Source organism: Python bivittatus, unplaced genomic scaffold, assembly GCF_059951505.1.
Source record: "Python bivittatus isolate LINGU-HERP-01145 unplaced genomic scaffold, Pbiv_v1 ctg000570_np1212, whole genome shotgun sequence".
Lineage (NCBI taxonomy): Eukaryota > Metazoa > Chordata > Lepidosauria > Squamata > Pythonidae > Python > Python bivittatus.
The window spans coordinates 25,395,936-25,409,282 of record NW_028277097.1 but is presented as its reverse complement, the minus strand read 5'-3'; the positions used below and the strand labels follow the sequence as shown (position 1 = coordinate 25,409,282).

At 60.0% G+C, this 13,347-nt stretch overlaps 2 protein-coding genes across 3 annotated transcripts in view; both read right to left on the bottom strand.

The window, feature by feature from the left end:
* The window catches only part of TLN1 (talin 1), a 48,235-nt gene extending 38,557 nt beyond the window's left edge, over positions 1-9,678 (bottom strand). Inside the window, exon 1 of one of the 2 annotated variants that reach the window (XM_088152617.1) lies at positions 9,555-9,678. The gene's annotated coding sequence lies outside the window, so the exon portion shown is untranslated. The remainder of the gene's footprint in view (positions 1-9,554) is intronic. The other variant, XM_088152618.1, reaches the window with a different exon arrangement.
* Positions 4,167-9,694, bottom strand: LOC148214347 (uncharacterized). The gene is made up of 3 exons (XM_088153004.1): positions 9,681-9,694; positions 7,195-9,598; positions 4,167-5,844 (listed from the first exon to the last, which is right to left on the bottom strand). The coding sequence occupies exons 1-2, from the start codon at positions 9,692-9,694 to the stop codon at positions 8,641-8,643; spliced, it is 972 nt and encodes a 323-aa protein (XP_088009130.1). The 3' UTR covers positions 4,167-5,844; positions 7,195-8,640.
* Positions 9,695-13,347: the final 3,653 nt, after the last annotated feature.

Below are 13,347 nucleotides of genomic sequence, written 5' to 3'. Positions count from 1 at the left end.
GAGCCATCCCAGGAAGCAGAGGTGCCAACACAACACTGTGCTGTACTCATGTCCCACTCCCTTCCTATAGCCTAAACAGACGGCAGGGTTGGCAGCTGGGTTCCAGGGAGGGGATGCCCTTCTGAACCTCAAGGCTCTGAGGGCGGCTGCCAAGGAGTGCCCACCAGGCCCACCCTACCCACAGCAAAGTTCGGACGCTGATGCCTCTCACCCACCAGCACAGGCCCTGCTCGCCTTTCGGGCCTCCTGTGCCACCGCCCAGAGCCAGACTGGCACCTGTCAGGCAGGTGAGGGAGGCGAGGTCTGCCCCAGCCATGCAGAACAGTCACTCCCCCTGAGCCCAGCTTGCAGGGCATGGAACAGGCAGGGGACTTCTGCTCTGTTCTCTTGCCAAGTACTTCCTGCGCACCCCCCACGGGGCTGCTCCAGGTACCTGAATCTGCCGGCTGCTTCGTCCAGCTGCCCACCCCTTTTCAGTCCTTCCTCGGAGCCGCTCCGGGTGCAGAGCCCTTCCGCTTGGTCTCTGTGCCAGGGCAGGGCTCTCCTCGGCTGCCTGTCTCCTATCTGTGCCCCAGCAGCTGCAGCCCATTTCCTCTCACCTGACCCCAAGGCCAGTCCCTCTTCCTTTCCAAGCAGGACACGCCCCCTCCCCAAGGCCCCTCCCCCAGTTGGAACCCGCCAGCCAGGTGCATCGGGATACCCCCACCACCTCTCACCCCCAAAGCATCCAGGAGCCTCAAGGACACCCCAGAAAGCACCTCCCAGCAGCTGGGCAGGGACAGGCAGCTTTTGTTCCACACAGGAGCCTGGCCACGAGGGCATCTTTTCTGCGTCTGTTCAGAGGACACCCAAAGTGGGGACTGGTCACCCAGCTGTAACAAACCCAAAGTGGGAAAGGCGCTTCCTCATTCCCCCACCTTCCTGCTTCTCAGAAACCAGGCCCAACGCTTTGCTGAAGGAAGCCACGTGAGATCAAGACTGGATTTTGGGGGGGGGGACCCAAAGCCAGGTATCCCAGGATGACCATAAGCTGGAGGTGGGGCCATCCCTTCCCGCAGGCCAAGCCACACGAAAGGCCTGGAAGTCCAAGGGTTGATAAGACCTACCCCACCCCCGCCTGTGGTTGCAGGTGGAATGGACCCTCCCTTCTGAATGGCTCCAGAAACGGGCACCATTTTGCACCAAAAGACCAGCTCAGAGGAACTCTGAACAAGGTTCGCAGGAGGCCTGGGTCTCCACGCACCCCAGATAGCCCTGCAGGCACCAAAGCAGAGCAGGTTGGCCTTCGCAGGCACCCTCTCGCACAGACCTGGCAGGGAGCTACCCTGGAAGACCCAACAGCTCTGCCAAAGGCCACTGTCGCCCGGCCCCCTCCCAAGCGCTGGATAACTGGGACAGGAGCTCTTTGCTTAACGCTGCCCACTGCAGAGGCTGCCAGCCAGGAAACCAGCTTGGTGGAATTCCCTGCGAGGACCTTTCCCCCCAGGGCCCAAAGGGGGCTTTCCTTGGAGCAGCCTGCCTCCCCAGTGGGCACAAGCCTTTGGGCACTCAGAGCCCTCCCGCTGTGTGAGGCCTTCTGGCTGCTGCTGCTGCTGTACGGTCTTCACTGGGCTTTTACTGCCTTTACACCTGGGACCTCCTCTAGATGTTGCCCCCAGCCCCAGTTGGCCCAGAAGCCAGCAAATCCTCTAACTGCCCCACCCCAGAATGGCCCAGCCCCTGGGCTTCCCTGCCAGTGCAAGGGAAAGGCCCAAGGGAAAAGGCCCAAGGGAAAGCCAGCCTCTCAACAGCTGGGGGCTCTGAGACCCCCCTTCCTGCACCCACTGGCTGTTCCTAGACCCCAGTCCAGAGGCAGTTGGAAATGGGGGGGGCACCTTCCTGCTCATGCTCCAGAGTCTTCCTGGCCTCTGCTTAGGAGGCAGGCACTCCTGCTCCCCCCCGCCCCAGGGAGACATTCCAGGGCTGCATTCTTGGCATGCCAGAAAGACGTCTGCTCGCAGCGCACCAGTCGGAGGCCCCCACCTTCCCATTGGCTGGCTTGGTGCATTGGACCAGGCGCAAAACATCTCCAGCTTCTCGCTCAGCCCCAGGAATGCCAGAAGCTGGAGGCTCTGTGGTTTCTGGGGGAGGGGAAGGAGGGGCGAAGCCTCTGCCTAAGCACCCTCCCCCCAAAAGAGGAAGCAGCACCAGCAGCCAACATGGGGGGGGGACTTCTGCTCTTTCCTTCCCAGTCCCCAGAAGAGATTCTCCAGCTGTGCTGATCAGGCTTCCCCAAATGCTGCTTTCACACAGCCCCTAACCCATGTTCCCGACTGCGCTTCAAGTGTCAAAAGGGCGGGAGGGGCAGCCCCCCTTGTTCCTTCGGCCCTGCAGCCCTCCTGGCCAACTCTGACCAGCACAAAGGTGATAAAGTCAGTTAGATGTTGGCCAACAGCAAACTCTGAGCCCAAGGTCACATCCTGCTTTCTCTCTGGTTCCCCACTCCTGACTCTACTTAACACCCAGCCCGCCCCCATTTTGTGAATTCCAGCATCATACAAGAGACTCCCTTATGGGGGAGGACACAACTCCCCCCCGACACAGCATTTCCCCACTTCTGAATGAGGCACCCAGACTAGCTCACCGCATATGCGAAGATGGATGCCACCTTCACTGGCACCAATTGCCAGCTTGGGTCCAAACAACAAAAGCCCCCTAGCCCGTGACCCCAGCCACAGCCTCCCGTTTGACCCTCGCCGCATGGAGACAGGACAAGCTGTGTGTCTGGCCCACCTAAGGGTCCAAGCAAACCCCTGCCTCCCTCGATGTGCGGAAGCCCCCCTTGCCTCCAGCAGTGCCCTGCAGCCAAGGCTTCTAGAAAGCTCTCTGCTCCCCACCCAGACACTGGAGGAGGCAAAGAGGGGTCCTAGGTGTTTGGGGCAGTGGCCCAGCAGCTACGTGTGAGACGGAAGGGGCTGACTGTCAGAGCTTCACCCTGAGCAGGGCAAGACCTCTCTGCGGGAGCACAAGCCTGCGATCAGGACCTTCACAGGGGTTGGGAGGGAGGAGAGTCAAAACCAAGACAAACTCGGTTTAGCTGCCTCGGCTACCGATGCTAAAGCAGCACGGTCACTGCTTAGAACAAAAAGGACCAGCTGCTGTGGAGAACCCGTGCTGAGCCAGCACTCCGGGCTTAAACCTGCATCTCTTTCGCCCACCCTTACGCGGCAAGGGTCTCTTTGGGGCCCACCTTGCCACCTCTTGGTGAACGGCCTCAGACTCTTTTTTCAGCTGTGCCAGCTTCAGGCCCACGTTGGTTCCACCCTGCTGGGCCATGGCAGAAGATATCCCTGGCCACTGACTTGGGGCTGGCGGGCTCGGGGAAGCTGTGGGGGCGCAAAGGCCCGCAGGGTCAGTGGCAGCCAGCATTTCCGAGAGAAAAGCAGACCGCCGGCTGCAGTTTCCATACCCCGGAAGGGTCTCCTTGAACTAAGAAAGAAACGCAGGAGGCAGCAGAGGGAAACCTCAGGAGCCCCCACCCCCCAGAAGTCACTACTGCAAACTGCGGGGAGCTCTTGGGTTGTTACCTGGGGGAGCAGAGCTGCTGGCTGGAACACAGGACCAGCGACAGCATCAGGCTTGCCGGGGGTGGGGGGGGGCTGCAAAGCAGAAAAAGGGCTTGTCTACCAGATGGCAGCTGAAGAGGTGGCCGCCAGAAACACTGCCTCCTCACTCTTCCCTGGCTTTCGGCAGTCCCCAAAGACCTTTTGTCCTGCTCCCTCGACAGGATTTGCACTTATCCCCAGGCAAATAAGTTTGCATCCTGTTGCGCTCTAAATCGCCTCTTTTTCGGCCTCTTAATTTTCAACTGCATGGGACACAGCGTGTGTGTCTGGGCATACGCACAAGGACGGTGAGCCATCCTGAGAGTCATTTTCTTAAAATGAAAGGGCAGGATATAAATACCTTTAGCAAACAGCAGAAACAACACGATGGGCCTCAAATGGGGGGGAGGGGCGGAGAAGAGGAATAGGGGTGCTCTGGCGAATTCAGGGTTTGTTTTTTTTGCAAACTGCAGAATGAGCTGGACAAGACCCACAGACTGATGGAGGGGGGTGACTCAGTGTCCCCTTCCCCACCCTGATTTCCCAACAGAATATTTTTTGCCTAAAGCAGATACATTCCTGGACGGGTAACAGCAGCAGTTTCGAAGAGGGATTTATGCTTGTAGGAGGATATGGGACAGCACTAAGTCATGTGTCTCCTACTCAGCTTACAGCTGCCTTCTAGAAAGAGAGAGAGAGAGAGAGAGACAGACAGACAGACAGACAGCCTCCTTACACCTCTAGTTGGGCAAGACTCTGCAGGGGGACTGGGAGGGGTCAAAATATAGCAGAAACAGAGAGGCATGCTGGAAACCAGAGACTTAACGTTCATCACTTTAACGGCATCAGCCTTTTGAATATGAATTAATTGGGTTTGCAAGGCTTCATGATAACCTCTTTGGGTCCTGGGTCCAGTTTTCACAGCTGGTGAGGTCCCCGGCTTCAGAACCCCGCTGCTGCAAGAGAGCAAGGCCTTCCCTTGCAGGAGACAAAAGGGAGGGGCCGCAGTCTCAGGGCATTCTGAGCTCAGCGGGGAAACCGAGTGAAGCAGCACCTGGCAAGCCTTTGGCAAGTCCAGGGGCTCCACTGATCTGTCGCAAAGGCAGGTGAACCGCCCCCATTCAAAAGAGTATGGGTCGGGTCGACCTGCGTGCAGCAGATGTCTGGCCACTCCAGGTCAAGTGCCCCCTGCCGGAGCCCTTGCCCCTCCTTCCTCACACTTTTGCTCAGAGTGGATACCCGCTGCCCTCTGCCCTCTTATGGAGGATGGGCCTTTTCCACAGGAGGACGAAAACACAGAAATCGTTGAGGGGAATTGGGGTTGCCAACCTTCTAGCTTGGAATTAATCACATGCATAAGCACCCACTGAGCCCCAGAGAAAGAGGGCAGAGCCATCAAAACTACACTCCGCATGCAGTGGGGACCAGGGCCCTGGGACCCATCAGAGCCAAGCACCAGCAGCACGAGGCCAGGGCTCCAGCAGGACAAACACTTCCTGGGGCTCTCAGACCTGAACTGCCTGGCAGAGTTTGCCTCACACAGAGCAGAATCACCAGCAGTGGAAGAATGGTGGAGGGAGCGCGGGTGGGTCCAAGCCACCACCAGTCGCAGACTGGGAAAGGGTGGGTCAGCTGCATTGTACAACCCCTCCCAATTCTAGAACTGGTCCTGAAAATTTTTGTGACATCATTAACTACTTTGAAGTTTTCAATTAAAAATGCAGTGCAGATCTTTCCCCCCAGTAAATCTGTAGAAATTGCCGGTCCAGATGTTTGCTACAGGTTTATCCATCCTCAGTCCATGAACTTCGAGTCCCAGAGAACATCTGGGAGAGTAGAGCCTTAGCATCTAATGGCCTGAAAAAAAAATGGGGCGTTGAATGTCTGGGCAGAAATATGAAACAGCCTAAGAATAAGCAACAAGGGGAAGAGAGGAAGCAGGACCCTGAGCCTCGCTGCATTCCTTCTCTACCTTTCAGTACGTGGCACGGATAGAGACTCAGCTCTTGTCTGCAACGGGGCGGATGAAGATGGGGGTCCAAACAGGGAAGGGAACCAGGGGGCCCAGAAGGCAAAGGGGGAGCCAAGTACCCTCTGCTCTTCCTGGAACAGGGACAGGCGGATGAGGATCCCTTGGAGCAGGAAGGGCGCCCACCTGATGGGCCTGCAGGAAGGTGGTGGTGCTGAACCCTCCCCCTTTCAAGACCATGAGAGGAACTGGAGCACAGGGCAGCCTTAAACTGACGGTTGGTTCACCGCCCTGGAAAGGCAGAACAGAAAGTTTCAAAAAGTAAAGCCTGTTCCGGCTAAGAGGGCCATGCAGCAGGCAGCCGCCAAGGCATCTCCCCCTTTTCCTCCTCCCTCCGGCTCCCCAGGAAGCCAAAGCCAAAACCGGCTGTGCCGGACCCAGTTCCAGCAGTGCCCAGGCCGAAGGCTTCTGAGAGCCCCAGCACAAGGCGGAGGGCCAGTGTCAGGAGCCCCCCAAAGCCAGCCAAGCCACTGTTCTCCGTCCCCCTACCCTTTTCTGCGTTGCTCAAAGGGAGCGGCTAAATCTGCAGGAGCAGACGACCCCGAACAGGACTTCCCAAAGCCGCAAGGATCGTCGCCACACTTGGCAGAAGGGGTAGCGGTGGCGGCAGCCACCAAACCACAGGCACCTGCTGTGCCACCGCACCCGGGTCATCCGCAGAAGAGAAACGCAACAGGAAACAGCTCGCCCACCTGCCCTCTGCCGCCCCGTGGCCTGGACTAGAGTTTACAGGCCGCTGAAAACCCAGCAGCTCTGCCTCATTCCCTTCCCCCCACGCCTTCCTCCCTGCATGGGGGGGAAGGGAGCCTGCCCTGTGCTGTGCCGCTCCAAGCCCCCCCACCCCCGCCAGGAAGCCCCGGGCCTGCCGTCCATCACAGCTCCACCTCTCAGGAAGCGGCACCCTTCCAGAACCTCGGCCTTGCTAGAGACCGGCCGGCTGCAGGCTTTCCCTAACTCTGCCCCACAGGAGAGAAAGATCGCCTGGGACCCAATTCCGACTCCCCAACAGGAAGAGAAACGGGGGCCTGCCCCTGCCCATCTCTTGCCTTTGGGCTCGCTGGCAGAGGTGGACGGGAACCCCTGCTCCAAACTCGTAGATGGTGCCCTGCAGCCACGCCTGCTCTGACTTTGCAGGACAGAATGACCAAACCTCCTCAGCGGCTGCACACTCACTTCCGGCCTGTCCAGCTCATGGCTGCCTCAGCAGCCTCCTCCTCGCGAGAACTGATGCAGGCGCTCCCTCCCGCTCCGTACGCAGGAAGGGCAAAGCGGTCAGAGGCAGAGCAGGGGCGCCGGCCGGCCGTGGACAGCGGAGCCAGAGGGGTCCCCAGCGGGAGGCCGCCCCTTCCAGTGCCTCTCCAGGGTGCCCCAAGGAGGGAGGGAGGGAAAGAGGAAGCGAAGCACCGGACCCCAGGAACAGCCAGAGGCTCAGGACCTCCTCCCTCCGGAAGCTGCCCCATGACGGTTGTCATCCTCTCTGGAACCAACCCCTGCCTGCTCTCCCTGAGCCAGGATCCAGAAGATGGAGGGGAGGGGAGGGGAGGGGGTGGCCAACGCGCCTTGCTTCTTCCCTCCCCCCACCTTGGATGGCAAGCCCGAAACAGGGGGAACATCTGCACTCCAGAGGGCCATTCAGCTGACCCTAATGAAGGCATTCCTCCACTCCAGATGCGTTCAGTGGTCCAACAGGTACGCCACCGCCCCTCCAATGCCGGCCTCAGAAAACAAGGCAACCCAGGCCGGCTGGCCGGCAGTTGCAGGCCCGCTGCCGTGAGGCCCCAGCACGAATCCTGCAGGCGCTCTCAGCCGTGCCTCATCCCAGCCCGCCCGAATGAGCAACCAGCAGATCCCAGCCAGGAGGAGGGACTGGGCTAGAAGTGTCCCCCTCCCATGGCAAAAGAGTCAACAACGGTTGCTACCAAATATGGAATTCGTAGCCATCTCTGGCCCAGGCCTCCAGCTAGAGAGGCTGCGGCAGCAGCAGCAGCAGCAGCAAGGGGGCTGCAGGGCCTCTATCTGGAGGCAGCGACTTTTCAACCAAGAACTGGCAGATGGCAGAAGGGTGCAGCCCGCCACAGAGAGGGAGCCTGGGTTACTCCTGGGTCAGATGCTGAAAGCGAAGGGGACCCACAATCCTAGCAATGCCCCTCTCCCACAGAGGCAAACCCCCACCCTGGGGAAGCGTGGTGCCCCGCCTCCTGGGCTCGCCACTGTCCCTCCGGAGCCTCCGGCATGACCCTGTTCCGCAGCCAGCCGTGGCCGGCTCGTGGAGTTTCCTACCTCTCTGCATCTCTCAGGCACTCTAATCCAAGTTCTAGGGGCAGCCCTATATGGCAGAGAGACTGTCCCCCACACCAGGCGTTGCTGAGGGAAGCAGACATTACAGGCTCTGCATTCAGCAGGCGGGGGGGACTCCACTTCTCCAGGGATAAGACAAGAACCAAGGGAGATGCAGAGCTGTGCTTGCTGGCAGTGCCCTTTCAAGCTGAGCCCTGCAAGGCGTCTCCCAGGTGGGAGAAAAGGCCGGCTGCATTCTCTACCTCGGAAGCCTCCACGTGGGCACAGCTGCTGCCTTGCCATGCTAGAGGCTATGCTAGAGGGTGCAAGAGGGAGCCCAGGGTCATTAGGCTCCTGGGAAGGGGCAGAGGGGCTGTCCTGCTGATTTCCTAGAGTCCCTGGCAAAGCAAGCTCAGGTGGCCTCAGAGCAAAGTGGTAAACCAAAGTAGACTACTGCAGAGAAACAGATTAGCCCAAATTTAACAACTCCATTTCCAAAAAGTTCAAAAGAACTGCAGTTATCTTAGTCAAAATGGCCCAAAACATCTGACAAAGCCTGCAGCCTTGGCTGCCGTTTGTGGTTTTATTTTTTCCTGTAAACACTTGCCTGCTAATTCTGGAGTGTGCATTGCACGAGACGACACAATTGGTGCTATAAACCTATCACGGTGCTCGTTTGAAAAAAGTTTCAGAAATCTAACAGAGATCTCTTCATCCGAAGACCCATCGCCAGTGAGAAATGCCCCTCCCTCAGCCCCCCCAGGAGCACAGCGCCATAAAAGGGACTATTTTGTTCACATTCGGCTCAGCATTTAAACCCCGCCTTTCCCCCTCCTGGAATCCGAGGGGCAGGCGAGGTTCTCCCTCTCCTGCCACCCCCAACAACCACCTCCCTGCAAAGTAGACTGGGCTACGAGGGGGGCGGAGCGTACACGGTTGGGGGCCTGAGGGCTGCAAAGTGGGGGGGGGCGGCGAAAAAGTGTCTCCTTTTACGTGTCTCCCAACGCACCCGCGCCCCCGTTTTCCTGGACGTCCCACCTCGGAATGGCAGGGCCCCCGGCCGGGTCCAGCGAGGAGGGGGCGGCGGGGCCCGGGGCGGAAGCGGCTCGCCGCCCGCTCCTCGCTGGGCAGAGCGCTGCCGGCTGAGACAGGCGGGCCGCGAGCTCCAGGGCGCCCGCGCCACCCGCGGGCGGGAGAGCCGCGAGCCGCACGGCGGGGCGGGCAGGAGGCCCGGGCAGAGCGGCGCCCTCCGCGGCGAGGGCGGCCGAGGCAGCGGCCCTTCACGGTCCCGCACGGGGCGAGGGTCCGCGCGCCGGCGCCCCCCCGGAGCGGCTGACATCCCCGCGAGGCCCCGCGGGCCCGAAGGCAGAGTCGGGCCCAGCCCTGACCGCCGCGGGCGGAGGGGGCCGCACGCCGCCCCCGGAAACCCAGAGCGGGCCGGGAGCCAACCCGCCCGCGGGCGCGCCGGGGCACGGAGGGAGGGCGGGGCGGCCCGGCGGCGGCCCGGCGGAGCCTCGCGGCAGCCCGGCGGCGCTGCGGGCCGCCTCGCTCGGGGCGCCGGGCCCTTCCGGGAGAGGGCGGGCGCCCCGAGGCCGGACCGGCGCCTCCTGCCCGCCCGGCGGCGCGCTGGGCTCGGCCTCCGGGGCGCGGCGGCGGATTCCTACCTGCGGGGCGCGGCGCGGCGGCGGCGGCGGCGGCGGGCGCTGGGCTGTGAGCGAGGGCGGGGCGGGCCGCGCCGCCCCCGCCTGGCCTGGCCTCGCCCCGCCCCGCCCCGCCCGGGAGGCGCCTGCCCGCCAGGGCGCATGCCCGGAGCCGCGGCCGCCCCTCCCTCCCGGCGCGGCCTCGGAGGGAGGGCGCGCGCTCGGCTCGGGGGCCCCCGGGAGCCTGAGCGCGCCCTCTCCCGTGGCCCGGCGGCCCGGCCTCGTCTCCGGCGGTTCGGGGCCCAGCCGGGCGAGGCTGGAAGGCCCGGCGCCGGAGGGCGCCCGCGGCGCAGGCCGAGCGGCGTGCGGGACGCGGCTGCGCCGGGGCAGGGCTCCGGGCGCGCCGGTGCCGAGGCTGCCTGCGGGACGGAGTGGCCCCGGGCGCGGCGGGAGGGGGCGGGACGGGGCCCTTCGGCGGGGGCGCGGAAAGCGAAGAGGGCGCGCCGCCTGGACGCGATGCGCCCGGGAGGGAGGCGCGCGGGTCCTGGGCTTCACGGACAGCGCCGAGGCGGGACGGCTGCCCCCGTCCGTCCTCCGGCCGCTGCCGCAGAAGAGGGAGGCGGGTGAGTCCTGCGGCGAAGCTCAGCCTGAAGCGGGCCCGGCGCGCCGCTCGTGTCGAGGGGCCGGAGCGCCGACGCGGGGAGCGGCGAGGCGCGGAACTCACCGTGGTCGGACTGCCTGGCCCGGGAAGCCGAGCGCGGCGGGAGCGTTGCCAGGCAGAGCGTGCAGAGAGGTCACAGGGGATCCACGGTTAGCGACGGTGCTTGCCGTGCGGTCGTAAAGCACGATGTGACGTGACCGCATTGCTCAGCGACGGCAATGCCGGCAGTCCCCGTTGCTGTCGGTAAGCAAGGTTCGTGGGTCGTTAACCGAGGAGCTCTTTGCAACTTCCTGCCAGCTTCCAACAACCAAAGTCAGTGGGGAAGTTGCAAGTCCCAGGTGGCTCTCAAGCGGACTGGCAGGCGGGTAAGCGGCTGCTGCCGGGTGGGGGAGGGTGCACGGGTGGCTGGCGTGGCGTGGCGTGAGCGCGGTGGGGCTTGGAGTAGCTGCTGGAGGGTGGGGGAGGGCGAGGGGCCAGCACAGCACAAGCACAGCAGGGTGGGGGTGGTTGCTGCCAGGTGGGGAGACTTACCAGAGCAACTTGCGACCTTTACTGCCCGCTTCCGACCGTGGGACGCTGCAGCCACTGTAAGTGCAAGCCGGTTGCCAAGTGCCCAGATCACAGTCACGTGACCGCAGGGGTGCTGGGGTGGCCGAAACCCGAAGACCGGTCATAAGTACCCCATGTTCAGCGCCATCGTAGCTTTGGGCGATCGCTGAATGAGTGGTTGTTAACCAAGGACTACCTCTAGCGGTACAAGGAGGTGGAAGAGTCGGTTATAACAGCAAAAACATGGCCAGGGGCTGACCGTGGAACAGATCATGAACGGCTCACGTGCAAGTTCCAGCTAAAGCAGCAGAAAGCCAACCAGTTTCCACAATAGGATACACCCCGCATTTTCAGTGAGAACGTCAGGAATCACTGACGCTTTGAATCCCGTTGATAAGGAATCAGCTTGTGGAATGAAATCAGGGAAATTGTTAAGGATGAATGTACAAAGAGATCACCAAAGAAGCAGAAGAAAACAAATTGGATGCAGAACAAATGGTGGAAATTGCTGAGAAGAAAAGCCAAAACGGAGAAAGACAAAAACCTTAGGAAGGAACCTAGAGCATTTCAGAGAGCTCTTAGAAGAGACAAGAAGCAGCATGACAGTACAGGTAGTCCTTATTTAACGTCCGCTTGTTCAGTGGCCTTTTGAAGTTATGAAGGCACTGAATGAGGGGAACTTACAATGAGTCCTCATAATTGCAGCCATCACAGCATCCCTGCAGTCACGTGATTGTAATTCAGGCACTTGGTGACCAGCTCACAATTATGACACTGCAGCGTCCCGCGGTACATTTCGACCTTCGCTGCTGGCTTCTGACAAGACAATGGGGGAGCCGGCAGGAGGTCGCAAATGGTGATCACATGACCGTGCGACACTGCAACCATATGGTATTTGCCTAATGACAGCAACTGGAACTGCTGTTGTAAGTTGGTGCAGTCACATGACGTCACGCCTTACAATCAAGGATGGAGTACCTGGTCCTAATTACAATCAGTGAGGACTACATATATATCTGTAAAAACATCAAAGATAGAATCAGACATGAAAAAATGCATTTTTCAAAATATGCCCAAACTCAGAAGGCGTTTCCAACCTAGAATTGGTATGCATGTATGTATTTATTAAATTTGTATGCCGCCCATCTCCCCCAGCGGGTGACTCTGCTAAAAGAGGCCAATGGAGAGATAGTACTAATTCAAAGAAGCCAAAGACAAAGGGAGTATACGGACACTGTACAGTTGATATGCCAACAACTGTGATGGAATGGACTTATGAAGGCCATGCTCAGGGAGATAAGTGTATTCTTAGCCCCCAACAGGAGCGTGGGAAGTTCAAGAAGATGAGGCTGGCACCTCCCTTAGGAATTCACGGTGGTGTGGCTGGCTGGCTTGGGAACTTGGGTTCAGTCTGGGGAGATTCTGTCTTGAGGTGGAAGCTAATAAACGCAACAGAACTGTGTTTGCATGGTCTCGTGGAGTTCTTTGGGCTGAACCTGACAACAACCAAGATAGCTTGCAATTCCCTTCTTACAAGAACGTCTAAGTCCTTGACTTATGATGGCAATTGAGACCGGAATTTCTAACTGTAATGCACAACCGCAACCCTTCTCAATGGCAATCCCTGCAGTCCCCGTTGTCATCGTTAACTGAATCCCATGGTTGTTAGGCAAGGCTACTTCCTGCTGGCTTCCTACAACCAAAGACAGTGGGGAAGCCGGCAAAAAGTTGCAAGTCCCAGGCCTGCAGGCAGGCAAGTGGCCACTGCCAGGTGGGGAGGGTGCAGGGGAGGGTCAGGTAGGGTGCACAAGAGGCACTAAGTGCGTTGGGAAGGGTGCAAGAGGGTGCATGAGAGGTGTCACAGGTGGGGGAAGGTCCAAGGGGGTGTGCAGGAGGCACCGTGTGGGTCAGGGAGGGTCAACGAGGGTACGAAGGGGTGCACAAGTAGCACTGTAGGTCAGGGAGCATGTGAAGGGTGCGCTAGAGGTGTGTCAGTCGGGGAAGGTCAGCGAGGGTGCAAGGGGTGCCATGCACGCCAGGGAACATGCAAGGGGGTCCACCAGAGGTGCCACACAGGTCAGGGAGTGTGCACAGTGTTGCGCGAGAGGCTCCATGTGGGTCAGGGAGAGTGCATGGGGGTGCAGTGTGGGTTGGGGAGGGTGTGTTGGGGTGCATGAATGGCTGGCACAGCGCAAGCACAGAGGGGCTAGGAGAGGGTGTGCAAGTGGGAGAAACTAACCCCAGTGATTTGCGACCTTCCTTGCCAGTTTTCCCATTGACTTTCTGGCAATTGCAGGGCAATTGGCAACTGGTTGTAAGTGTGAACAGGTTGCCAAGCACCCAGGTTGCAATCATGTCTGCAGTGGTGTTGGGATAGCCAGAACTCTGAGGACCGATCATAACCATTCATTCAGCACCGTTGTAACTTGGAACGGTCACTGACCGAATGGTCATAGGTTGAGGACTACCTGTACTAGAAGATGAAGCTACAGCAGCACTCTGGCCATTTCCAAGTCAGAAGGCTAGAGGAATTGATGGAATCTCTACAGAAAAAGAAGAATGAGTAAAATTTCTAACCTGGAGAACAACATAGCAGCCAATATGAAA